Source organism: Bos indicus x Bos taurus, chromosome 11, assembly GCF_003369695.1.
Source record: "Bos indicus x Bos taurus breed Angus x Brahman F1 hybrid chromosome 11, Bos_hybrid_MaternalHap_v2.0, whole genome shotgun sequence".
Classification (NCBI taxonomy): Eukaryota; Metazoa; Chordata; class Mammalia; order Artiodactyla; family Bovidae; genus Bos; species Bos indicus x Bos taurus.
The window spans coordinates 102,620,199-102,645,163 of NC_040086.1; the positions used below are offsets into that span (position 1 = coordinate 102,620,199).

The 24,965-nt window shown below is 56.0% G+C and overlaps 1 protein-coding gene across 3 annotated transcripts in view; it reads right to left on the reverse strand.

Annotated features, from left to right (window-relative positions):
- Window positions 1–276: 276 nt before the first annotated feature.
- Window positions 277–24,965, reverse strand: part of NACC2 (NACC family member 2) — an 83,759-nt gene continuing 59,070 nt past the window's right edge. For all 3 annotated transcript variants that reach the window (XM_027556730.1, XM_027556732.1, XM_027556731.1), the window contains exons 3-6: window positions 9,099–9,263; window positions 6,796–6,901; window positions 6,403–6,500; window positions 277–5,292 (exon numbers count right to left, since the gene is read on the reverse strand). In XM_027556730.1, the coding sequence (XP_027412531.1) occupies window positions 4,787–5,292; window positions 6,403–6,500; window positions 6,796–6,901; window positions 9,099–9,263 (875 nt within the window). In that variant the 3' untranslated portion in view covers window positions 277–4,786. The remainder of the gene's footprint in view (window positions 5,293–6,402; window positions 6,501–6,795; window positions 6,902–9,098; window positions 9,264–24,965) is intronic.

Genomic DNA, 24,965 nt, shown 5'->3' on the forward strand with positions numbered 1-24,965 from the left:
GCGCCCCCCCCCCCCCCCCCCCCCCGCCCCAGGCACGGGACCGCCCCCCACCGACATCCTGCCCACCAGCCCCCTTCCCTTCTAAGACACTGGGGGCAGGGAGAAGGGGACCAGGTGTGGACAATGGGCAGCGAGCCTGGGGATGGCCCCTTCTCCCACCCAGGGCTCCCGGGTCCTGAGGGTGCCCCTCCTGGGACGGCTGATTGCCCTGCCTCCAACAAACCCATGCCCTCCCTGGCTTCTCCCAACCCCACAGAGGAGCCAAGTGCAGGCAACTTGGGTTTGAACTGACTTTATTATTCTGTAAATGTGAATTTTACAAAGCGCTTTACAATGAACGATCACATCCTTTTGTTTGTAACGGATTTCCACTTCCTGGATCGGCTCTGAGCACACTGCAAGCCCTCTGGGTCCTGGTCGCTGGCGGACGTTGTCGTGTCCTCTGAGTTATGATAGGGTGTCAGCCGTGGCGAAAAAGCAACAGTCTGAATTCTGCCAAGTAGCAGCACGAAAGAGAGGGAGGCGCAGGAGGAACAAACAGAGGTTTCCTCCTTCTTTAAAAAAAAAAATAAAAACAAGAAGAAAAAAAAAAAGCCAGTCTCTTCTGAGGCTGAAATGGAACTCAGTGTTACTGTGAAACAGGCCTCCTATACAGCACAGGACAATTTATTTATTGATTTTTAACAGTCGTGAGTTACAGTACTACTTAACCCCTCCACGGACTCTTTAACAACAACCGTCTCCTTTGCAAAAGTCTCTTTCTTTTCCCCAAACAGTCCGTCCAAAGGATGAATGGTCTATTTGCACCCAATGCCATTCAAATGTTCAAGTCAAAAATATTTATACGGTTTATATTTAGTTTTTATTATTTTTTGTCTGCTAAAAATAGTATTGCAAGTTTTGGCTTCTTTTGACATAAAAATGACAACCATGTGCAAAACGCTAACGAAGAAGCGCTGATCAGAATCCAAGCGGGGTGTCCAATCTGAATGCTTTAGACAGATGCTGCATCAGATTCCTTCTCGTTTTTCTCAAAGAAACAGAACAAAACAAACGAACAAAAACCAAAAACCCTTGCCAGGTTAGAAACACCTTGTACCGAGCCCCCCCACCCCCACCCCTGCCCCCCACCACGGTCTCTGGCCGCTGGCGGGCGACACGCCTGGAGCTGGCTGGCTGACACAATGACAGACGTCTGCAGCAGCAACATTCAGAAACAGTAGTTAAAGCTCAAGACGGCTCTGAGCTCTCAGTTCTGTGTTTAGGATTTACTGCTGGCAGAGAGGCAGGCAGAGGTTTTCTCTGAGTTTTCAGGTGGTTTATGGGCCATAGGCCTTTTTCGACTTGCAGCAGAGTGTTTCCATAAAGATAACCCGGTGGAGGGGAATCTAAGCCGTCCACGGCTGGGGGTGGCACGCACCCAACCCACGCTGGGAGGTTCTGGCCATCACATGGGGACAGAGTCAGGGCCGGAACCGAGCAGGCCGCTCCCAGGCTGAGCCCCTGCTTTCCTCCTTCCTCCCAGCAGAAAGGCCGCCGAGGAATGAGTTTTCATGGAGGAGAAACACGCCCGGCTCCTGGGGCCCCAGCACCCGGACAGCGGTTTTGGGGCCGCAGGCCGCACGCCCAGAGGCCTCTCCCCTTGCCTCTGGTCCACATTCAAGGGCAGGGTAAGACGATCGCATCAAGTGCAAGGCTAAGCAACCACAGAGAACTCTGGGTGAGACCAGACAGTGCAGAAAGCAAGACAGGTTTCAAGTACCGAGGCCGCCGGCCAGCCGGCCGGGCGGACAGGCAGCCCCACCGAGCTCACAGTATCTGTCACATCACGGTCCCTTCTCCTGGACCTCTGCACTCGTCCCAGCTGCCTCCCGGGGCCCAGCCCGGCCACCGGGGAGGGCAGGGGTGGGGGGCGGCCGCGGAGCCCGGGCGGGCTGCCCGCCACGGCCGCTGGGACTGGCCCAGTCCTTCTCTCTCCAAAAGGCGCTGATAGACTTAGCTCTATGTAGACTCTATGTAGTATATGCGTATTGCTAATAGTCAAGCTTAGGGATAAAGGTGCGGTTATCTCATAAATACTGAGTGGCTTGTCTCTCGGTCTACAGGGGTCGGGTGTGGAGGGTCACGCTCACGGGACAGGAATTAGTCGTCTTGTAAACAGAGGAGGGAAGGGTCTGGTTCTCCTAATTGGTTTTCCTTGGGAAAAATGATCAAAAGATGCTAAGGCACTCTGGAAGGCCCCCCCTGAGCCCAGGCCCGCCGCCGCCGCCCGCCCCGCGGAACATTCCGGACGCGGCGGGGGGAGCACCCCGGCAGATACAATCATCAGCCACGCCCGTCTGCAAACGCTCCGCCCCACGTCCACCGCGGGACACATTAGTGCAAAACGCTCGGCCTGGCCCGTCCGGAGCGCAGGAAGAGTTCAGCAGCCATTCACATTAGATTCTTATTAAAGTTTCACCTGCAGCTCTAGCCTTCCTTACCCAGAACAACAAAACAGACGGCGACTATGACAATTAAAGAACAGAGGTCATGGGACATTGTGCTGGCCTGAGCAGCAGTCAGGCCTTCTCTGGGAGGCCGGCGCCCCTCCCGGTCCTGACCTCGGGGCCGGGGGCCGGGGGATGGCCACAGGGCCCACATTGGAGTGGGGGTCAAGAGGAGAGAGCAAAGCCCTTCTGTCCACAGCCAGGGCGGGCAGCCGGCCCCCGAGGGTCCCCAGGAGCTAGTTGGATAAAAGTGCAAACATGGGGTGTCGGCCGACGATGGGGGCTCCGGTAGGGTGGTGGAGTCCGCCTCACCCGCCCCCACCCCACCCCCACCTAGGGGCTGTGGCCTCCTCCCAACTCCAGGAGGACTTGGTCCTGGTCCCTGGTGGGCTGTGGGCTGTGCCAGCTTGCCCCCCCCCGCCGCCCCTCCCCAGGCCTGAGACGGAAGAGGCCTACCTCTGGGCCACGTGGTTGGCCTGAAGCCCCAGCAGGAAGGAGCCGCAGCCCCTGGGGCAGAGACAGGCAGGCGAAGGGGCTGAGGTCAGCTCCCATGTGCCCACCCCGGGTCCTCCTAGCCCAGCCCGTGGCCATCAGACCTCTGCAGAGAGCAGGCCACATGTCTGGCCTGGCTGGAAGAAGCACCCCTCGCTCCCCCAACACCAAGGTCTCCTCCAAGGGCCCTCCACGAGGGAGCGCGGCAGTCAGCAGGACGAGGAGCCTGGGGTTGGGGGGGGGCAGTGCCAAAGCCCCTCTCCCATGATGCCCCCCTCCCAGCTGGGACATGCAAGAGGCTGGGGGTGGCTCAGCTTTGTGGGCTGGCGGGGGTGGGGGGGGTGGGTCACACCTGCCTGGCAGGGGTGGGGGGAAAGGGAAGGCAGAGTGCAGGGAGTAGGGCTGGGGTGGGGGGCCTCTGGCCATGCCTGGGGGCCACCTGGGACTAGGTGGGGAGCGGCCCCTTGGTGTCTGGATGGGAGCACTTGGGACAGCCTGTGCCCCTTCCCTCAAACAGCAATGAAACTTCACAGTGAGCTTTCCAGCCTCAAACCAACAAAGCCCTTGGCCCCCAACCCCCGTCAACACCCTCTGCCCCGAAGCATTCCAGAACCTCTGCGCCTGCAAACCGCCTCCGCTCAGGCCTGTGCCCAGTGCCCACCTACCCATAGCCTCGGAGGTCCGTGCACCCTGGGCCTCTGAGCACATGTGGGGAGCCCAGCGCCCACCTGGCCCCCAGTTACCTTCCTCCTCACCCTGGCTGCCCTTCCACAGGGGTGAGTGGGGCCCAGCCTGGGGTCTGGGACACATACCCCCCCAGAGCCGAGGTGGGTCAGGGCAGGGACACCCCAGCCTCTCTTAATTTTTTTTTGTTCTTTTGTGTCTGAAAGTTTCCAAACCAAATATGAAATAGATCTGAATTAAGACAAAAACGAATAAACAAGCAAACATAAACCCAACGTGGCTGAGGGCTGCGAGGGCTGCACCACGGGCAGTGGCCCCACCCCACGGGGCAGCGGGCGGCCAGGCAGGAACCAGGGGGTGCTGGGCGGCCCGGGCCCTGGGTCCCAGGTGGACTGAGGGTCCGTGGAGCCGCGGGGGTCAGGCCCTGGGGCGCGGGGCAGGAGAGCAGACACAGCCAAGATCACTTCCTCTCACACACATGGACTAGCACGGCCCACCGCGGAGCCGTCACCACCGCCCTTGCACACACACACACACGCATGCTCTGCACACACACATCCACACCCCACACGCACGGTGGACCTGGCAGGCCTGCTCCCCCAGTCTCAGGAAGAAGGTAAAACGGGGATTTGGCCCCTGGGGGCCTAGCCCTGGCCCGTAGCCCCAGAGGGGTGGGGGGGGTCCCCGTCCCCAGGCGTGAGGACCGAGGACCCCAAAGCGCGTGTTCCCACCCCACAGGCCCCCGGCCTCATCCCGGGCAGGGGGAGGGAGTGGGGGGTGGGAGGCCGGCAGAGCCAGGCACCGGGGCCTGGGGGCCTCTCACCCCCTCCCCACGCGGGGGAGGAGGAGCTACAACTTGGAGACTAACCTCTCGAATATCAAAAAGGAGCCCCTGGGACCTTTCTCGCAACTAGGTCGCCAGTGGCCTAATCGGTTTACAGTATAACGAATGCATTTGTTTCCTTCATAAATTTTAAATACAAGCAGAATAAAAATCACATTTTTTTCAGGCAACAGTAGCAGTTCAGTAGGTAAGTGGCTTGATCACATTTGTCTGTATTAGTAACGCATGCAAGCAGCTTCCGTACCCGCCTGGGCGCCGGTCCGCCTGGGGCTCCTCCCTACAAGGGCCCCGCGTACGGGCCTTCCGGTCTCCTCCCCGGGGCCGGCGTGGCGGGCCGGCTGCTGCTGGCGCTGCCCTGCTCGAAGGGCTGCGGGGGGCTCTGGCCGTCGGCGGGCAGCGGCTCGGGCGCGGCCACCTCCTGGATGACCGAGCCGGCCCCGTCGGCCTCCTCGCCGGCCTCGAAGGCGGGGTTGGCGGAGGCGGCCAGGTCGACGTTCACGGCGTCAGTTCTCAGGGCCACGATGGCGGCGGCCTCGCCCCGCCGCTCGGCGTAGATGCGCTGCTCGAACACCTGCGCGGCGGCCGGCGGGAACTCGGGGTCCAGGGGCGCGCCGGCCGCCGAGGAGCCCATGACCGTGCGGTACATCTCCACGCCCTCGGGCAGCATGGACTTGATCTTGGGCAGCCAGCGCTTGCGCACGCGGCGGGCGTTGGTACACATGTCCGCGGCGATGACGTTCATCTCGCTCTCCTTGAAGCTGGGGGCGAAGTTCTGACAGTACACTGCAAGGACAGGGCGGCGGGGCAGGGTGAGCGGCCACCCACCCGCAGGAATCCCAGGACCCCACCCTCCGCCTCCCCAGGGGCCTTGGGGCAGGGCGTGCTCTGGGCTGGAGCAGCCACTCTGGGGCCAGTGGAGGGGGGGAGGCCACGTGGCCACTCAGGCCTCTCCTGGGGCAGTTTGAAGACCAGCGGTCAGTCACCCTTCTCCCTGCTGGAGGCCCCGTCCCACTCCTCTGGGGGTGGGTCTCTCTGGGCCCTAGATGGACTGAAGAGCTGGCAAGGGGTGATGAGGGTACTGGCTCATGCCTGCTCTCAGCCCAGCGCGCGGCAGCGGCATCGTGTTTGACAATAATGACCCACCCTCTCCTCCTTTCTGTTCCAGAAGCCAGGAGACCCAGCTCTCCACAAACAGCAGGGAACTCAGAGGCGGGTCCCCCAGAGTGAGCCCCCCGCCACTGTGAGCCCTGCTTCCAGGCGGGCCAGCCCCACCCCGCCTGCCTCCTCTCAGAGCCCTGCCAGCACCGCACGCTCTGGGATGCAATTACCTGCTGCAAAGGCCCCTCTTTGCTCTAAACAGAATTAGCCTCATGGGAGAGATTCTTTTAAGCAAGAAAACTAAGACAGTGTTTCAGGAAGACGAGATCAGCTGGTCTGGCCCAGGCCGGGCACGGGTGGCTTCTTCCTTGTCCCAGGGCAGGGGTGGCTGGGTGGGTGGGGGGTTTCGGGGATGGGGGGCGGCGGCAGTCTGCCACCAAGATGGACCCGGTTCCGCCCCCACACACCCAGGAGCGGGAGGCAGAAGCAGGCCGAGCAGATGGCAAAGGCTCAAAATAACCCCCAAATGTAAATAAGGGGTTTTGTTCAAAAAGGAAAATTAGATCTATTTCACATATTAAAATAGTTTCGCAGCTGAATTCATCACGCTTGGAAACCTACCAAGAACGTTCACACCTCGAGCCCGGGCTCCCGCGAGCTGTTCTTTTCTCCCCGTCGACCCCAAGACCGGCTCCCTCTGGGAGAAGCCGCCTTTCCCAGGCTGAGATCCAGGGGTCTGGTGCCTCCTGGAGATGCCCCCCACCCCCTCTAGTGACCCCCCAGCCCTCCTCTTACGTTTCACAGCGTTCAGGACGCGGCTGTCCAGCGGCTTGCGGCTCGGGTCGCTGGTGGACGAACGGATGCCTGTGCCACAGCTGTTGGCCAGCGTGTTCCTGGTGGAGGGGCGGGCAGGGGAGGCAGCGTGAGGCGGCGGCAGGAGGGGATGCCACCCACCTGCGCACGGGCCCCACCCACGGTCTGCTGCTTATCTTCCCAGGGGGTCGGGGTGAGGGGCAGGCCCCCCACTCCCCATGACATGCAGCCAGCATGCTTCTTCACTTGGGGGGTGAAGCCCTCCCCAGGCCCCGGGCTGACACAGGCGTGGAGCTGGGAAGGTGCAGGCCCTACACACACAGCCTCGCCTAGAGGGAACGAGGCTTCTGCGCCCGCCTGCCCGCAGGGACCTACCTGTCGAAGAAGGTGGCGAGGAGGCGGCGCAGGAGCACCTTGTGCTTCACGCCCGCACACAGGTGGCAGTTCATCAGCTGCCCACGCGTGATGTAGACACCAGAGCCTGCGGCCGTCAGACACAGAGAGACAGAGAGGCCCTCAGGCCCAGACCCAGGGCTGCAGGGCCCAGGACGGGCGGACTGCAGGTGAGGGGGAGGCAGGGGGCAGGCGGGGCCTTCCCGACACTGACAGCACCCCTACTCCAGGCCCGGGGACCCCAGGGTGCCCCAGGCCATCCTTGCTCCCTCGGGGTCCTGTCTCCAGGAGGAGGCCGCCTTGGTCACTCGCTTCCATGGGGCGGTCCCCAAACTGCCTTCCGGCCCTCGGGGGAACTGCCCTGGGTGTGGGTTTGGGTAAACCCCTGTCTTGCATCTCAGCTGCTCCCCGATCAAAGAGCTGCGGGCAGGGGTGGGAGGTGGAGTCATGGAGCTCAGGGACGGGCTCCCCGGCCCAGCACTGACCCTCCCTCCAGCCCAGCGCAAAGGCAGGACTACGCACCCTGCAGTGCTGTTCGCCCCAGGGAGCCCGGTCAGACTGGGCCCACCCAGGGCTCAGCCAACGAAGGGCAGGGATGACCGCAGGCTCAGGCTGCTGGAGCCCCGGTTCACCCCAGATGGTTCACCCCGGATGCTGCCCATGGAGAAAGGAGCTTAGGCCAGAGGCAGTGTCCCCAGCTGGGAGCCATGGGTGTGAAGAACGCAGAAGGGCAGGGAAGCGCTGGGCACAGGCGCAGGGAGCCTCCAGGGCCTCTTTGGGCCTTTGTCTACGATAGAGTATGTACTGAAGCATCTTAGTGAAAAGCAGGAACAAGGCAGCCCTCCCTTCTGCGGGGGCAGAGCAGAAGGTGGGAGGACACCCTGGGAAGACGTGACTCGCCAGCTCGGGGGTGGGGGGCCTTCCCTGGCTTCACGCTTTGTCCCCACCACGAGCCAGGTCTCCAGGGACACCCGTAGCCATGGGGCCAAGAAGCACGTGGCTGATGCTGGATGCAGACCTCCATCGGATGCCCCGGCCAAGACACACTGAGTGTCCCCAAGGGCCTCATCCCGCAAGGTCTGCAGAGCCTCAAACCCAGCAGCGAGACGGGTCACCCTGAGCCACATGGGCTGGACAGCCGCCTCGCAGCGGGGAGATCTGCAAAGGGGGACCAGCAGGAGGCTTGGGGCTGGGGCGGGACCCAGCCAGGGAAGGTGGCCGGCCCACACCCCTCCCCAGCCCAAACAGGCCTCCCTGGAGACCATGCCCACCCACCCCCAGGGCTCCAAGGAACGTGCCCACTCTCAGAGTCCATCCCAGTCCAATGCGGACAGTCCTGGAACTCAGGAGCTGGGCCCTTGCTGGAACGGTAACAGCCGGCATGGGGGCAGGGCGAGCGGGGTATGCCCAGGGGCACCCTCACCCCACCCAGGCCCGTCCAGACCAGCTAACACCGCCTGGCGACTCTCCTGTCGGCTAAGAAGGCCAGGTGGCCCGCTGAGGCGTGGTTTGAGCAGCGAGGATGTCTCGGGCAGAAAAACCCCACGAAGCTGCCCAGGAGCGGCAGGCGGGGTGCTGGACAGGAGTGGGGGCCCAGTGGCCCATGAATTCTCATCTCACTGCTGGACAGCCTTAAACATCTGCAAGGAGGGACGTCCCTGGCCGTCCACTGGTTAGGACTCTGCGCTCTCACTGCCAGGCCATGGTCAGGAAACTAAGATCCCACAAGACTTGTGGCTTGGCCGAGGGGGTGGGGGGGTTGGAATCCACAAGGAGCCGTGAGGCCCAATGAATTCCAACACTGAGAAGATAAATGTTTCCAACAGGCACCAGCCCTAATGGGCTTTGGATCCCACTGCGTTGTCTGTTTTTATAGAAAAAGCGGGTCCATCTAGGAGCCGCTGTGTGGAAGCTGGCGACACTGGCCCTTGAACGTGGCCTCTGGACACTCGGGGGAGCTGGGGGGGGTCGGGGGCGGGGGGGGGCCGGCAAACTCTACAGGACTTGGTTTTAGCCACGACCTAAATTAAAACACAGTCGTGATTGCGGCCCCTGCCAATCAGAAGCCCGACCAGCCCAGGGGATTCAATTAAAATGCTAAATTAATTCAATTGAATAACTCCTCTTCGTGACACATTCTTCTAAAAGGAAATTAAGAGGAAATTTAAGATGTTCTTTTTTTTCGTTTGTTTGACTGGTGATGAGTAACGCTGTTCACAGCTCCAAAGGAAAAACCAAAGGGGAGGGCCTCTGCAGACAGCAGACGCGGTGGGGCGGGGCCTCACCTGCCACCAGCTCCAGCTTCTCGCCAGGGTCCCCCTCGGAGTAGAGCTTGGGGTGGCAGCGGTACCCGATCTGGCTGATGAGGCTGGCTGGCAGGGCCACCAGGTCGCGGCGGATCAGGACGCAGGAGCGGCTCTCCAGCGGCACCGGCTCCGGCTTCTCTTGCACTGTGGACACAGGACCGCCCGGTCAGGGGCGTCCCGGCCAAGCCCTGGGGCCACAGACGGGGAGATCGGCCCTCCTCCACCCAGGCCAGCATGAGGGCTGCTCTGCGCCCACCCTCCCTGTCCACCAGCTGCTGCCCCTGCAGAACCCGAGAGAGTAGATAGGGCAGGTGGGGGGATGTCCAGTCCGGTCCAGGAGGCTCCCGGGGCGCGGCAGTGTCCACCAGGCCTCGGAGGACAGCCCGGTAGAGGCGGAGCAGCCGCCTCTGCTGGGGGAGCAAAGGCTCGGGGAGGGGACAGACCTCGTCTTGTCAGCCCCCCACCCAGCCGCTCCTCACAGCAGCCCCTTGCCACACAGCCCCTCTGCCAGTGGGCGCTGCGCCCTCTGCTCCTGGCCAAGAGTGGCTCCATCAATACCATCCAGCAGTGAAGCTGGGGGCGTGGCAGAGCCAGGCAGGGCAGACGCCATGTCTCCACGGCCAGCTCCAAGCCTCTGAGCCTTCAGGGAATGTTCCTGACAGATCACCACTCAGGGAGCACTCAGGGACCCCCAGGCGTGCCAGAACTGCAGCTCTGATGGGGTGGCAGGCATGGGGGAGGCCCCCTGACGCTCCCCTGACCGAACCCCACCCTGAGCTCAAGCACACCCCGCCCCCATGCCAGGCCAGCCTCCCAACCACCCCCTACTCTCCCACCCCCTGCAGGGTCTCTTGAGGCCTGGTTGGGGTTTCCTCTAGTGCTCGGGATGGAGGGGTGGGTCCTTTGGGCACTTGGTGGGCACCCAGCACACCCCTGTGCCTCACCAGGTGTTGGGAGGCTGAAGGGGAAGCCGAGGGCTTGCCCCCTGCCCACAGGAGTGCCCAGCCAGCAGCCAAGGCAGGGTGAGAGCAGAGGCCGCATGGAGGACTCCACCATGGACAGGACCCCCACTTGCCAGGCTCCATCCCCCAGCACCCTTCAAGCAGGCCCCTGGTTCTTGCCCCTGCCTGTCCCCCTCTCCCCCATGTCCCCCCTCTCCCCAATGCCCCTGCCCTGTTTTCCTGCCTGGCACCAATTCCCCCCAGCACTGTGTGCCCAGGCCTCTCAGCAGGACCAGCAAGAGGCCCGCACCCAGCAAGCCTCCACGCAGACCTGCAGACTGGCACCTTCACCCTGGTTCACGCTCACACTCGGCCATCAGTCTGCCCTCTTCACCCTGCTGCTGCGGCCAGAAGGCAGGGCCAGGGCCTGCCTCGTCTGTGTCCCCAGCACACGGGCACACCTGGTCATTCCTGGGAGGGCCACTGCCCCGGCAACTGTGTGGGTGAGAACCCCAGCTGCTCTGGGGCGGGCCACCACACGTCTGGCAGAGCAGCACGGCCTGCAGGGGAGCCCAGGGCCCAACCCCTCCCTTACCCACCCGGCACCCAGGCAACGTCTACAGCTTGGACAGGGCCCCAGGCTGCTCCGATGGACACCGGGTGGGTCTTCCCTGCTGAGAGCAGTGGCTCTTGTCAGCAGCCTTGATGAGCCCTGGGCAGGGCAGGAGGGCACAGCTCATCAGACCCACCAGAACTTGGACAGCCGGAGGGTGGGGGTCAAGGACGCTAGGGGCTGGACGGTCTCCTCCGGGCAGGGGCTCAGGGGCGGAGTCTGTTGGGGAGGTGCCATGACCACTCCCAGAGGGTCAGAGGCAGCCCCTTGGGCTGGCCAGTGCCCCCTGCCCTCTGTACTGTGACACCCCGTTGGGCTCACAGGGCAATTCAGCAGGGACACCTGAGCCTGGGGAGGGAGGAGACCAGGTGGGGCTGGGAGAAGGACCTGGAAGCCACACGGGGGCTGCTGTAAAGGGGCTTTGGGAGGGGTGGTGTCAAGGAAGGGTTGCAGCCCCAGAGCTGGAGCAGGTGAGCGTGCATTAGCCCCAGGTTATCTCTGCACCAATCTCTCGTGGGGGAAGGTCAGGGCGACCCAGGCCCTAGGGAACCAGCATTTTGTAAACCACAGGGCGAGTCCCACGGGGTAAGGTAGGGTGGTCAGTCCCATCCCTGAGGATGGGTTGGGGACCCACCTTCTGCTCTTGCTGCCTCACCCAGGGTCCGGGATCACTCACGCTGGAGTCACCCTCAATTCCCAGCAGGGTCCCCCAGGGCCCCCTCTACCCTGTCCCCACAGAGCTCAGCCCTTCCTGGGGAGGCGCCTGCCAACATGCACAGGGTGAGCATGGTACCCGGTGCCTTTGGCCCGGAAGGGGCCAACTCTAGGGCAAAGGAGGGAGCCTCCCGGGAGCTCAGATCAGGGCAGAAGCCAGAGGGTGGCCGCTCTGGGGGTCGGGCAGCATCTCCCACCTGGCATGTTCGGGGAATGCTGGGCGGGGCGGGTTGGGGGGTGTGTGGGGCAGAATGGCAGAGAGCCGTCAGAATCTTCCAAACCCGGAATTACCCAGGGGCTTGGGGAGCGCAGGAAAAACAACCCGGATGATATTTTAAAACATAATTACCCAGCCCGCCACCCCCCCACCCCAGCCCGCTGTGATTACGCTCACAGACTTGGAGCAGAGCGCCAACGCTGGCGCTGTGGCATTTACATAAAGAGCGCTCGCCAGCAGAAATAATCCCATGCACAACCCTCGGCCTCGATGTTTCTCCAAACAGCAGAAGTTGTTTGTACTCCGCACGCTCCCCCCCTACCCCAGCCCGGCTCCCCGAGAGCCAGAGGCTGTCAGATCCAGAACAACCAAAAGAGCCTCTTCTATTTCTGCTCCGGCACGTGCCGGATACTGCGCCAGCTAAAAATACCCCCCTGAGCGGCAGCGCATCTGGAAAGGTGCTCCGATTGCTCCGCACACCCCCGGCCCTAAACTACCCTCTGCTGGGTCGGAGCTGAGCCTCTAGCAGCCTCCGTTCTGGGAGGGGTTGTCGAGTCACAGAGAGGCTCCAGGAACCCAGGAGAGCCTGTGCACCCGAGCTCAGTGACGGGGCCCCTCAAGCACCCCTGGTGGCCTTGGGCAGGTCACCAGGCCTTTGACAGTGCCTGATGACAAGGGCAGTGGGAGATGCCTCATTGGGCTGTGTGCAGGGGTCACACCCAGCGCCCCCCGCACTGGGGTGGGGGAACCTGCTGGCCTCCTGCTGCCCCAAGACCCGGGCAGCCGCCTGCAGTGTCAGCGGCCCCGTTTCCACCCCTTTATGATGCTGGTTTCTAGGGTCATGGGCTCCAAATAGTTAGCCCTGTGAAATCTGGTGGGAAGCACGTGAAAGCCATTAGCCACTTGCATGGGGAGGTGAGCGTCTGCCCTGCATGAGGGCCGGTGAGTCATGGTCATAAGGGTCCCAATGGAAGGTTCTGGAACAGAAGCTCAGGTGGACAAACGGGCAGCAGAATCGAGGCCTTGGGGCTGGAGAGAACGCCAGTGCGTCCACGGGGCAGGCGGTGGACCCTGCGGGGGGAAGAGGGGTCCCTGCGGTGCCTTCAAGACTCTGCTGCCCACCTGCCCAGGACACTGAACCCAGAGGGGAGAGACGTCACGCGAGCGAGGTGACACGGATGCCACAGCCTGCAGGACCGTCGCGTGAGGGCCTGGGGCTGAGGGAGGGGAAGGGGGACAGAGCTTCGGCCTGCGAAGAAGATGGCGGTGACGGTTACATACGCGAACCCGCTTGGTTCTGTGCTCTTACAAGTGGTTCTAACAGTAAATCTTCTCTTCGGTATCCTCTGCCACGATAAAGACCCTTTTTCAAAGGAATGAATGGAAGGAGGGAAACTGGGAGCGTCACGCTGCCCACAGCCCGAAACGTCCTCAACCTCCTGAGGGTCACGGGCAGGGAATCTGAAGAACGTGCTGAACCTTCTGCACGGGCAGTGCACAGCAAGACGCCCGGCCCCAGGGTGCCATCACGTGCAGGAGGCTCAGCGGGGCCTGTTCTCGTCCCCAAGTGCAGGTGCGTCCAGGCATCACCATCAGAGCCCCACCAACGCCATGGCCACCCACAGGTGCCCAGGCTGCCCTGGTCCAGCCACTGGGGGGCCCTGTTGAGGTGGGGCAGGGCGGGGAGGGGGCAGAGAAGGTGATGTCCGCTCCACAAAAGTGTATGCCATTTGTTCAGATGGCAGAATAAGAAACCGAGCCCCTAGTCCTTCATGATACAGAAAAACACAGATGAAAACCAAACGGAAAGAAGAACACGGCCCCACGCGACCCGATGCTGGTGGTGACCAAGCCTGCCAGACACAGCGCACGGCCCAGAGCCAGACCCACGTGAGTGAGCTCGACCAATGCGTAACAAACGTGCACAGGGCCCGGCGGGGGAGGCGACAGGCTCCCAACAAGGATCACGCACGAGTCACACGCAGGCAAAGCCAAGCCGAGCACCCGCAAGCCCAGCCAGCACCTTGTGTGAAGACGAACCCAAGTGGGCTGCAGAGCTGAATGTAAACACAAACCCAGAGAACTTTCGGCAGCAAATCTGCAACCTTGGGTTTAGCTAAAAACCTAGACAGAACCCCAAAAGCACAATCACTAAGTTAAATAAGAAACTAAACATCATCACAATGAAAAAAAACTCGTTGTCTACAAAAGATGACCAAGGCAAGATCTGTAAAGTATGTGCCTGACAGAGGAAAACCCTAGGGAAGACAAGGGAAACTCAACCGGAGCAGAACAAACAATTCAACTTTAAAAACGGGCAGAAGAGCTGACCAGATACATTAGCAGAGAACACACAGACAGCGAATCAGCACAAGATGCTCATCACAAGCCCTTGCTGCTAAGTCACTTCAGTCGTATCCAACTCTGTGCGACCCCATAGACGGCAGCCCACCAGGCTCCCCTGTCCCTGGGATTCTCCAGGCAAGAACACTGGAGTGGCTTGCCATTTCCTTCTCCAATGCATGGAAGTGAAAAGTGAAAGTGAAGTCGCTCAGTCGTGTCTGACTCTTAGCGACCCCATGGACTGCAGCCCACCAGGCTCCTCCATCCATGGGATTTTCCAGGCAAGAGTACTGGAGTGGGGTGCCATTGCCTTCTCCGCACAAGCCCTCAGAAAAATGGAAATTAAAGCCACGCTGAGACAACACTCCTTGAGGTTAGGACGGCTCGGTGGGACCCAAGCACCGCGAGGACCCAGGGTCCCTGGAACAGTCACGCACCCGCATGCCCAAGCATGAGAACGAGATGGCATAGGCCGCTGGGAACCCCGAGGCCATTTGTTACGAAGTTAGACGTGTGCTGTGCTGAGCCAGCACTCGGCTTCCAGGTGTTTACCCAGGAGAAGAGAGAGAGATGAGCGCCCGACGCCCGGAAGCCTGTGCAGAAATGCCCGCACGGCTCTGTTCACAGACGCCAGCTGGAAATACCCAACATCCCGAATCAGGGGAAGGGACAGCCGGGGAGCCGTCCACATGACGGTCACCACGGGGCCACGAGGTACAAATGGTTGATGCAGTCTGGATGGATTCCAGGTTCGCATGACCAGTGGAGGACTGGTGTCCAGGGTTACCTCCAGGGCGGGTCCACGCGGAGGGCGCGGCCAAAGACACAGCCAGCACCTGGGGGACAGAGGAGAGGGGCTGCCAGGGCGGGGGGTGGGGGTGGCCATCAGAGCAGCGTGGGCGAGTCCCGGGGCCCTGGAGGCTGGTTGATGGAGCTCTTCCGGGTGGTGGACGCTCAGGTCACACCACCTGGTGCCCGGGAGGCCGCCCAGCCCCCTTCTGCTCAGCTCCAGGTGGCTTCCACTCACGACAAACACACCACAGGTGGGCAATCTGGCTCGTCCCTGCAGCTGCCAGCTCGGTGCCAACTGGACCCGCAGTTTTTAAAGGGCCACACCCGTGATGGACATCCGTGTGCTGGACACCCCTGTCAGCCTCCCAGGAACAGGCCAGGTGGGTTTCCTGCAGGTGCACGCAGGCCCAGGTGGGAGGGATGGGGTGAGCATCCGCAGCCATCGTCCCGCCTTTCCGTGCCTCCTACGTAACCGTGACGCACCAGAGAGTAAGATGCGTCTCGTTTCTCGGATTTAAAACGTCGGGGGGGGAGGATGCATCCAAGAACCAGTGAAATTTGGCACTTGGGGTAAAAAAAGGAGCAGAAGTCTGGAAAGGAAGAAAAATAAAGGTGGAAACAGAAATTCGAGGCCAAGGCTGTGGAGGACCTATGCGCAAACCCTGGCCAGCAGACCCCCGGAGTGGGTCACGAAGGGACCCGTGTGGGTCTCGGGGGCCCCACACTCGGGAAGTTCTGGGCTCAGCTGCTGGAAAGACACGGGGGTTGCAGAGGCCTGTCCCTGGATGGTGCCCCAGCCAGACCTGGTGACCGGCCCCTCTGGGACAGCTCGGAACCCTGACACTCCCCCTGGGCAGCTCCACACCCTACTTGGCCCGCCCCACTCAGACCTGGGTTCTGTTTGTTGTTTTTTGCCTCCTGTGTCCGAGTCTGGCCCTGGGAGACCCCACCAGTCGCCTGTCTGGCCTCCCATCCCCCAGAGAGAGCCCAGCAGCTTCTCCCATCGCCACTCTGACCGTGTGCCTCTTCTGTCCCCCATCCTTCCGTCCAGTGCTGACTTAAGAGACGCTCGCAGGCCCGCTGCCCGCCCGTGGATGCCAGGCCGACCGGGGACGCTGCTGGGGACCAGAGTGGGAGGCGAGGGGCCATGAGGGTGGGTGGCTTTCCACCGCATGATCGTTCTGTACTCTAATAAAGCAAGCACAGGCGCTTCCCCAGTGGTCCAGTGGCTCCCAATGCTGGGCGCCCGGGTTCGATCCCTGATTGGGAACTAAGATTCTGCATGCCGCACAGCACGGCCAAAAAAAAGGACACAGGGGAAGCAGACTGGTAGAGATGGTCATACTAAGTAAGGCAGACAAAGACAGATATCAGATGACATCATTTATACGCAGAATCTCAAAAAACCACACAAATGGACTTACAGACACACATTAACAGACTCACAGACACAGAAAACAAGCTTATGGTTAGAAAGGGGAAGGGAAGGGAGGGATAAATTAGGCATTTGGGATCAACATATATACGGTTCTATATATAAAACATAAACCACAAGGACCTACTACATAGGAGAGGGAACTCAACTCAGTATTCTGTAATGAGCTAAAATGGGAAAAGCATTTGAAAAAGAACAGACACCCGCGTGTTGCGTAACGAACCACTCAGCTGCACGCCTGAAACTAACACATTACAAATCGGACGGAGAATAGTGGCTGTCCCACAGGGTCGGGTGGGGGGTGACCGCTGGGAGCAGCAAGCCCAAGGAGAGGGGCCAGCAGCTAGGGGCCGGGCAGACAGACAGAGGGGTCGAGAGCCCGCAGAGACTCCGGGGGTCCTGGCCGGGAGCCGGCACCTGGACACAGCTTCCCAAGTTCTCTTCAGTGTATCTGCCAACCGCTAAGTAGCACGCGTGCAGAACCAGAGGCAGAAAAGCCATTGCCAAGAAACAGAAAAACAACTTAAGTCAGGAATGTGGTGTCCCACATGTGAGCTAGACAAGCATCGGATGTGAGGGCCTGCAGAGGAGGCGGTGCTCGGGGGAACACCAAGGACTTCACCAAGACCCGGGAACAGCCGGGGCCCACGAGCAGGGCGGCCAGGAGCGCCCCACCGGACTTACTCCAGCAGGTCACATCAATTCCTGACAAACCCGAGGGTCTCTCACGAAGGACTCTAAAGACAGGTCCCAGACCCTGTGAGGAGCAGCTCTGCTTAGAGCTTCCAAAATGTATTCACACGTCATGAAGCGTTCAATAAAAAAATCACCAGGGGGACTTCACGGTGGTCCAGTGGTTAAGATCCCGCCTGCCAACGCAGGAGACACAGGTTCAATCCCTGATCCGAGAAGATCCCACACGCTGCAGGGCTATAACTACTGAAGCCCCCGAGAAGCCACCACTGCAGCTAGAGGAAGCCGACGAGCGGCGACAAAGACCCAGCGCAGTCAGAAATGAGAGATTAAGAAAAAACTCACCGTCCACAAAAAGACATTCGATCGGACCCACAGGCGATCTGGAACAGAATATAGGCAGAGTCTGTCTTTCAAATAACCTCTCTTCATGTGTGCAAGGAATGTACAAGACGCAGAATTTCACCAGAAAACTAGAATCAGTAAAAAAATCAAATGCTAGGAAGATGATTGGTTCAGGAGTAAATTAAACAGAGCAGATGAGAAGATTGGTGAACCGGAAAATAACTCAGTCCAAAACATCCAGACGGAAGCTGCAGAAGAAAAAAGAAAAGTCGTGAAACAGAACAGAGCTTACGGGGAATTCGTAGGACGCAGTGAGCGCACAACACTCGTGCCCCGGGAGCCCTGGCAGGAGCGTGGGTGCACGTGGGGCGCTGTCGTGACCGAGGATTCCGAGCTGATCAAAGACATGCAGTCACGACAAGACAGTGACCCCAGGGACTTCCCCAGGGGTCCCGTGGTTGACTTCACCCTCCAGGGCAGGCAGCTGGGGGTTCAATCCCTGGCAGGGGACCTGGGATCTCACGTGCCTCACAGTCGGAAATCCAAAACACAGAACTGAAGCACTGTTGTAACAGATTCAACAAAGACTTTAAAAACGGTCCACGTTAAACAACAACAACGAAAAACTGATCCCAGACAGAGGGTAACACAGGAAGACACGGAAAAAATAAATGTGCAGATAAGTATAAACACAGGTGTTTAAAACGATGACAAAGGCTGCAGCTAAAAACACGCAAAGGCTCTCACCCCTACCCAGGATGACAGGGGGACAGAAAGGGGGCTAAAGTCGTGGCGGTCTTGGCAAGCAGCAGAGGGGGAAGGCCCCTGAAGGAAGGCTGGGAGTCAAGACGACCTCCAAGCCTTAAGAGACCAGCTGTTGCTTAGGTGCTAAGTTGCACCTCACTCTTCGTGACCCCGTGGGCTGCAGTTTGTCTGCTGATCTCCAAGGACTTCCCAGATGTTCAGTTCAGTTCAGTCGCTCAGTTGTGTCTGACCATGGACTGCAGCACACCAGGCTTCCCTGTCCATCACCAACTCCCGGAGCTTACTCAAACTCAGACCCATCGAGTCAGTGATGCCATCCAACCATCTCATCCTCTGTAGTCTCCTTCTCCTTCTACCCTCAATCTTTCCCAGCATCAGGGTCTTTTCCAGTGAGTCAGTTCTTTACATCAAGTGGCCAAAGTACTGGAGCTTCAGCTTCGGCATCAGTCCTTCCAATGAATATTCAGGACTGATTTCCTCTAGGATTGACTGGTTTGATCTCCTTGTAGTCCAAGGGACTCTCAAGAGTTTTCTCCAACACCACAGTTCAAAAGCATCAATTCTTCAGCGCTCAGATTTCTTTATGGTCCAACTCTCATATCCATACATGACCACTGGAAAAACCATAGCTTTGATCAGACATACCTTTGTCAACAAAGTAATGTCTCTGCCTTTTAATATGCTGTCTAGGTTGGTCACAGCTTTTCTTCCAAGGAGCAAACATCTTTTAATTTCATGGCTGCAGTCACCATCTGCAGTGATTCTGGAGCCCAAGAAAAGAAAGCCTGTCACTGTTTCCATTGTTTCCCCATCTATTTGCCATGAAGTGATGGCACTTCCCAGGTGGCTCAGTGGTAAAGAACCACCTGCCAATGCAGGACATGCGACAGGAGCTATGGGTTGAATCCCAGGGTTGGGAAAGTCCCTTGAAAGAGGAAATGGCAACCCACTCCAGTATTCTTGCCTGGAGAATCCCATGGACAGAGGAGCCTGGCAGGCTACAGTTCACAGGGTTGCAAAGAGTCGGACACGGCTGAGCACGCATGCATGGACTGCAGCCCACCAGACGCCTGTGTCCACGGGCATTCTCCAGGCAGAATACTGGAGTGGGTAGTCATTTCCTTCTCCGGGGATCTTTCCGACCCAGGGATCATACCTCTGTTTCCTGCATTGGCAGGAAGATTCTTTACACTGAGCCACCAGGGAAGCCCTCAAGAGACCAGTAGGCAAATTTAAAACAGGCACAGAAAAACAAATAAACAGATTAAAGTACTTGATTAGCCTGAAAGAAAGAGGAAAAATGGAGAAGCCACAGTAGATCAGGGGAAAAAAAGTAGATGAAACCCCCAAATACCAGTAGTTCATGAAATGTAGGTGGACTAAACACTCCAATGAAGAATTGTTAAAGACTGTGTAAACAAACAAACAAAAATAGGAGACGCTCTTACACAAAAGGACAAGGAAAGTCTGAAAGCAAAAGGTTGGGGACAAGATGCAGCAGGTGAACATCAAAGAGAAGGGCGCGGGGCAGCTCCGCTGACGTAGGCCCACGCAGACTTCAAAGCAAGGGCCCTTCCTGGTGCCGTGGGATATTTCCAAGAAGACCAGCTCGCCAAGAAGATAAAACAAGCCAGTGAAAAGATAGAGCAGGGCCCAGATCACAACTTCACAACAACTGGCAGAGCTGCAAGGGGAAATGGCGCATCTACCGTACACCTGGAGACGCGAACACCCGCTCTGGGGAGCCAACCAGTGTAAGAAGAAAACAGCACGTCAGAAAGCCTGCGCAAGACTCGATGTCATCGTCGGTGCAGTTTATCAGGCTGAACAAGGCAGTTTTCTCCAGTGCACGTAGAACGTGTCCCAGGGTACAGAGTGAGTCTCAGCAGATGCCAGCGCGATGGAGCGCGCGGAGGCGGCTCTGAGACCGCGGCAAACAACAAACCAGAGATTACGACAAGAGGATGACCAGAAATCCAAAACAGGTTTGAAATTTTAAACCCACATAACACCCTTAGATAACCCAAGGGTCAAGGGAAAACAACCACAAAAGCACTGAAAATTATTTTTAACTGAATAATAATGGAAATAACAACATATCAAAATGTGTTGGGTAGAATGAAGCCATGATGAGCAGGAAATGGATAGTCCTTGAGCGACTATCTTTGAAAAGGCTGAGAAATCAACTGACCACAAAAACTCGAGAAAGAATAGCAGGTTAACTCAGAGAAAGTAGAAATAAACTGAAATTAAATATATATATTTAATTTAAAATTAATAATTGAATATATAAAAACACGTATAATTTTTTTCATATATAATAAATTAAAAATTTATATACAATTACATATATTATATATAATTATATATGTTTTTATATATATATATATATAAAGCACAGTTGACCCTTATACAATGTGAGGGTTGGGGCACCCACCCCCCTGAGTAGTTGCAAATCTACGTAAAACTTTTGTCTCCCCGAAACCTAACTACTAATAATTTACTGTTGACCAGAAGCCTTATATATGTAGTCAGTTCACATAGATTTTGCATGTTATATATATTTATACTGTATTCTTAAAGTCAGCTAAAGAAAAGAAAATGTTATTAACAAAACCGTAAGGAAGAGAATATATTTACAGTACTGGGCTGTATTTACTGATGTCCTTGTTTCCGCTGTCTGTCTGCAAGGTGAATCACCTGTCAGCACCTACACTAATACTGTCCTACATGACACGAAGCACGGCAGGTATCAACATGTCAGTGGTCCAAGACATCAAAAAAGGAAAGACAGTGTGGAAAAGAAATGCATATTTATTTACAAGTACTGCATTTATTGCAAAAAACCTATATATAAGTGGACCCATGCAGTTGGCAGGTCAACCGTATACATAAGAGAGAAAAAGCCAAAAGTTGGCTCTTTGAAAAGACTAGTGCGTCGGAACTTTCCTGGAGATCCAGGGGTTAAGACTTACCATCCAGTGCAGGGGTACAGGTTTGATCCCTGCTTGAGGCACAAGATCCCACATGCCTTGGGGCCAAAAACCCAGAGCATAAAACGGCAGCAGTACTGCCACGCATTCAATAAAGACTTTTAAAAAATGACTCACAAATTTTTTTTCATGACTAATATGTTGGAAAATCCCCAGCAAGCCTAAATGAAGGATAACGAGGTGAAAAGACCCTCATTAACAATATTAAATGCTACTGTTGTATGAACATGACACAGCAGATTCTATAGAATGGAGGTTGGCAGACTTACTGCAAAGGGTCATAGGGTCAGTCTTTAGGCTGCGTTCTGTTGCATACCCTTCTTTGTTTCCCCGTTTTCCTTCCAAACTTTTCGAAACTATAAACAGCATCCTTCGTGTGGGGGCGGCGCCCACACGAGCCAGGGGGCAGAACTCTCTGTGTCATAGTTTGCCACTTTCTTCCACAAACATTAGGAAGATTTTAAGAGGATATTAGTAGTAGATTCATGCCAATAAATTTGAAAATTAGCTGAGGCCCATAAGCTTCTAGAGAAATGTAACTTAACCAACATTGACGCAAGAAGAGACCAGAAATCTGAACCGGGACTTAGTAAATATAAATCTGAAAAACATCATCCGGCAAAAAACTCTTGGCCTGCATGGCTTCACCTGTGTATTACTTCAAATATTTAAGAAGGAAGTCAGCTAATCTTATACAGACTCTGCCAGGTCATTTTATAAAAGGGGCGGGGGTGATTCTCAATTCATGAGGCCAGATGATTCTGCCAGCAAAAAGGGAAACGTGACCTTAAAGGAAAATTAGAGGGCCCCCTCTCTTGTCCATATGTTACAAAACTCCTAAAGGAAATATGACCCATATTAAAAGCATGGGCTTGTCCCACATGGCTGGCGACCCAGGCACTGGGTCCAAACTCTCGCCTTCCCTGAGGTGGCTTTGAGGAACCTCTACTGGCACCAAGGCTTCCCAGGTGGCTCAGATGGTAAAAAAAATCCACCTGCAATGCAAGAGACAGGGGTTCAATCCCTGGGTCAGGAAGAGCCCCTGGAGGAGGGCATGGCAACCTACTCCAGTATTCTTGCCTGGAGAATCCCATAGACAGAGGAGACTGGAGGGCTATGGTTCATGGGGTCACACAGAGTCTGAAGCAACTGAGCACGCGTGTGCGCACGTGTGCACACACACACACACACACACACACCCCAGCACCCACAGTGCTTGTGCTGTGTGTGGGTGGGGGGGGTATGCATTTACCAGGATTCACAATGCTCTAGGCTGGAGCTCTGGACAACTGTAGGGGGCAGGGGGCACTCTCTACAGAGCCAGGGGCTCCACGCGCAGAGTCTGGCTGGAGAGGGGTGGCTTCCTTGATTTAGCAACTGCCAGACACCTGTTGGAAAAGGCAATGGCACCCCACTCCAGTACTCTTGCTTGGAAAATCCCATGGATGGAGGAGCCTGATGGGCTGCAGTCCATGGGGTCACGAGGAGTCGGACATGACTGAGTGACTTCACTTTCACGCACTGGAAAAGGAAAAGGCAATCCACTCCAGTGTTCTTGCCTGGAGAATCCCAGGGACAGCAGAGCCTGGTAGGCTGCCGTCTATGGGGTCGCACAGAGTCGGACACGACTGAAGCGACTTAGCAGCAACAGCAGCAGACACCTGACATCTCACCTGTCTCTCCTACCTGCGGCCTCCTTCTAGGAAATGAACACTGATGAGGGTGTCCCAGCTCTAGAAAACCTCTCTCAAAAGGGCAAAAATATTAGGCACTTGAATCCAGGGGTAATAAAAAAGGATCCTACGTCACAAGGTTGAACTTATTCCAGGAACACAAGGTCTTTTAATATTGAAAAGCAAGTTATAACATTAACAAAGCAGAAGAGGAAAACTATATGACTACTTCAATATTTAAAGAAAAGGCTTTTTAAATCTTTTTTTTTTGGCCATGCTGCACAGCACATGGGATCTTAGTTCCCAGACCATGAATCGAACCTGCATCCCCTGCAGCAGAAGCACAGAGTCTCAATAACTGGGCCACCAGGGAAGTCTGAAAAAGCTTTTGTTCAAATATAACACTTATTTATGAAAAAAAAAATACTCAACCTAAGAAAGAAAACTTCCTTCATCTGATAAACTGTATCATACACACACAAAAGCCTTGAGCAAATATCCTACTTAAAGATGAAATATTGATAGCTTCTCCAGAGTTTGGAAAGGAGACAAGAATGAATGAGAAACCCTGGCCAGTACAGTCAGGCAAGAAAGAAAATTAAAAGGGGAAGAACAGGAATAAATAAATAAAGTGGTCATTTTTAGCAGATGACATGACTGTACACAGAGAAAATCCAAAAGAATCTGCAAGCAAACTGTTAGAATAAATAAGTGAATTTAGCTAGGTGGCCAGATTTTTTTTTAAAAAACCAATTTGTTTCTAGATACTAGTAACAAATAATGAAAAAGAGAGAGAGAGAGACTTAAATACCATGTGGATTAAGACCAAAAAAATGAATTTCTAGGAATAAATCTAATGAAAGATGGACTGGAAAACTACAAAATATTCCCAAGAAAAATGGAAAAAGAGGAAGATAAATGGAGGGATGCACCCAATCTTATAGACAGCGGTTCACCTTAGACTAATCTGGAAGGTCAATGAAATCCACCAGCTTCCAAGAGGAATTGTGTGACATTTGAGAAACTGGTCCTGAAAGGATAAACAAACGCAAAAAAAAGCCAAAGCAAGGCAGCAGTAAGGAGCAAAAACCTGGAAGATTTACACTGTATAGACATCAGGAGACTGGGGGCTGGCAGAGACAGATGGAACAGACCCAAGCTCAGAGAGAATTCGTACATTTTACAGACATCTAGGGTCAATACAGGGGAACTGTCGCATTGGTGTGGAAAAGGTGGTCTTCTCAATAGAAAGTGGTAGATCGGCTAGAAAGTCATATGAGAAAAAAGTAAATCTTCAGCCCCATGTCACCCACATTAAAAAAACACACAATTCCAGATATACTACAATGTTGAGACAATTGACTTAGCATGGACAGTTGATTACATAGCAGCGCCATGTCAAAATTGAATTTCCTGAGTTTTGAACATTGTGTTGTGTTTATGCAAGAGAATATCCCCTGGATAAACAACACTCAGTATTTTGGAGTAAAAGAGCATAGGATCTTCAACTGTTCTGAAATAGTTCAGGAAAAAAAAAAAAGAAAAAACAACTACACACAAAAAGTGAAACATGAACAGGATGAAAAGGCAAAAACGACACTGAAAGATGACCCCCCAGGTCAGCAGGTGCCCAACAGGCTACTGGAGAAGAGCGGAGAATTCACTCCAGGAAGAATGAAGAGATGGGGCCAACGCAAAAGCAACGCCCAGCTGCGGATGGGACCGGTGATGGGAGTAAAGTCCAACGCTGCAAAGAACAATACGGCACAGGAACCTGGAATGTCAGGTCCATGAATCAAGGCAAACTGGAGGTGGTCAAACAGGAGATGGCAAGAGTGAACATTGACATTTTAGGAATCAGTGAGCTAAAATGGACCAGAACGGGAGAATTTAATTCAGATGACCATCATATCTACTACTGTGGGCAAGATTCCCTTAGAAGAAATGGAGTGGCCATCACAGTCAACAAAAGAGTCCAAAATGCAGTACTTTGGTGCAACCTCAAAAATGACAGAATGAGCTCTGTTCATTTCCAAGGCAAACCACTCAATTATCACAAGTCTATGCCCGGACCACTAATACCTAAGAAGCTCAAGCTGAATGGTTCTATGAAGACCTACAAGACCTTCTAGAACTAACACTAAAAAAGATGTCCTTTTCATTATAGGGGACTGGAATGCAAAAGCAGGAAGTCAAGAGATACCTGGAGTAACAGGCAAGTTTGGCCTTGGAGTACAGAATGAAGCAGGGCAAAGGCTAACAGCTGTGCCAAGAGAACGCACTGGTCATAGCAAACACCCTCTTCCAACAACACAAGAGAAG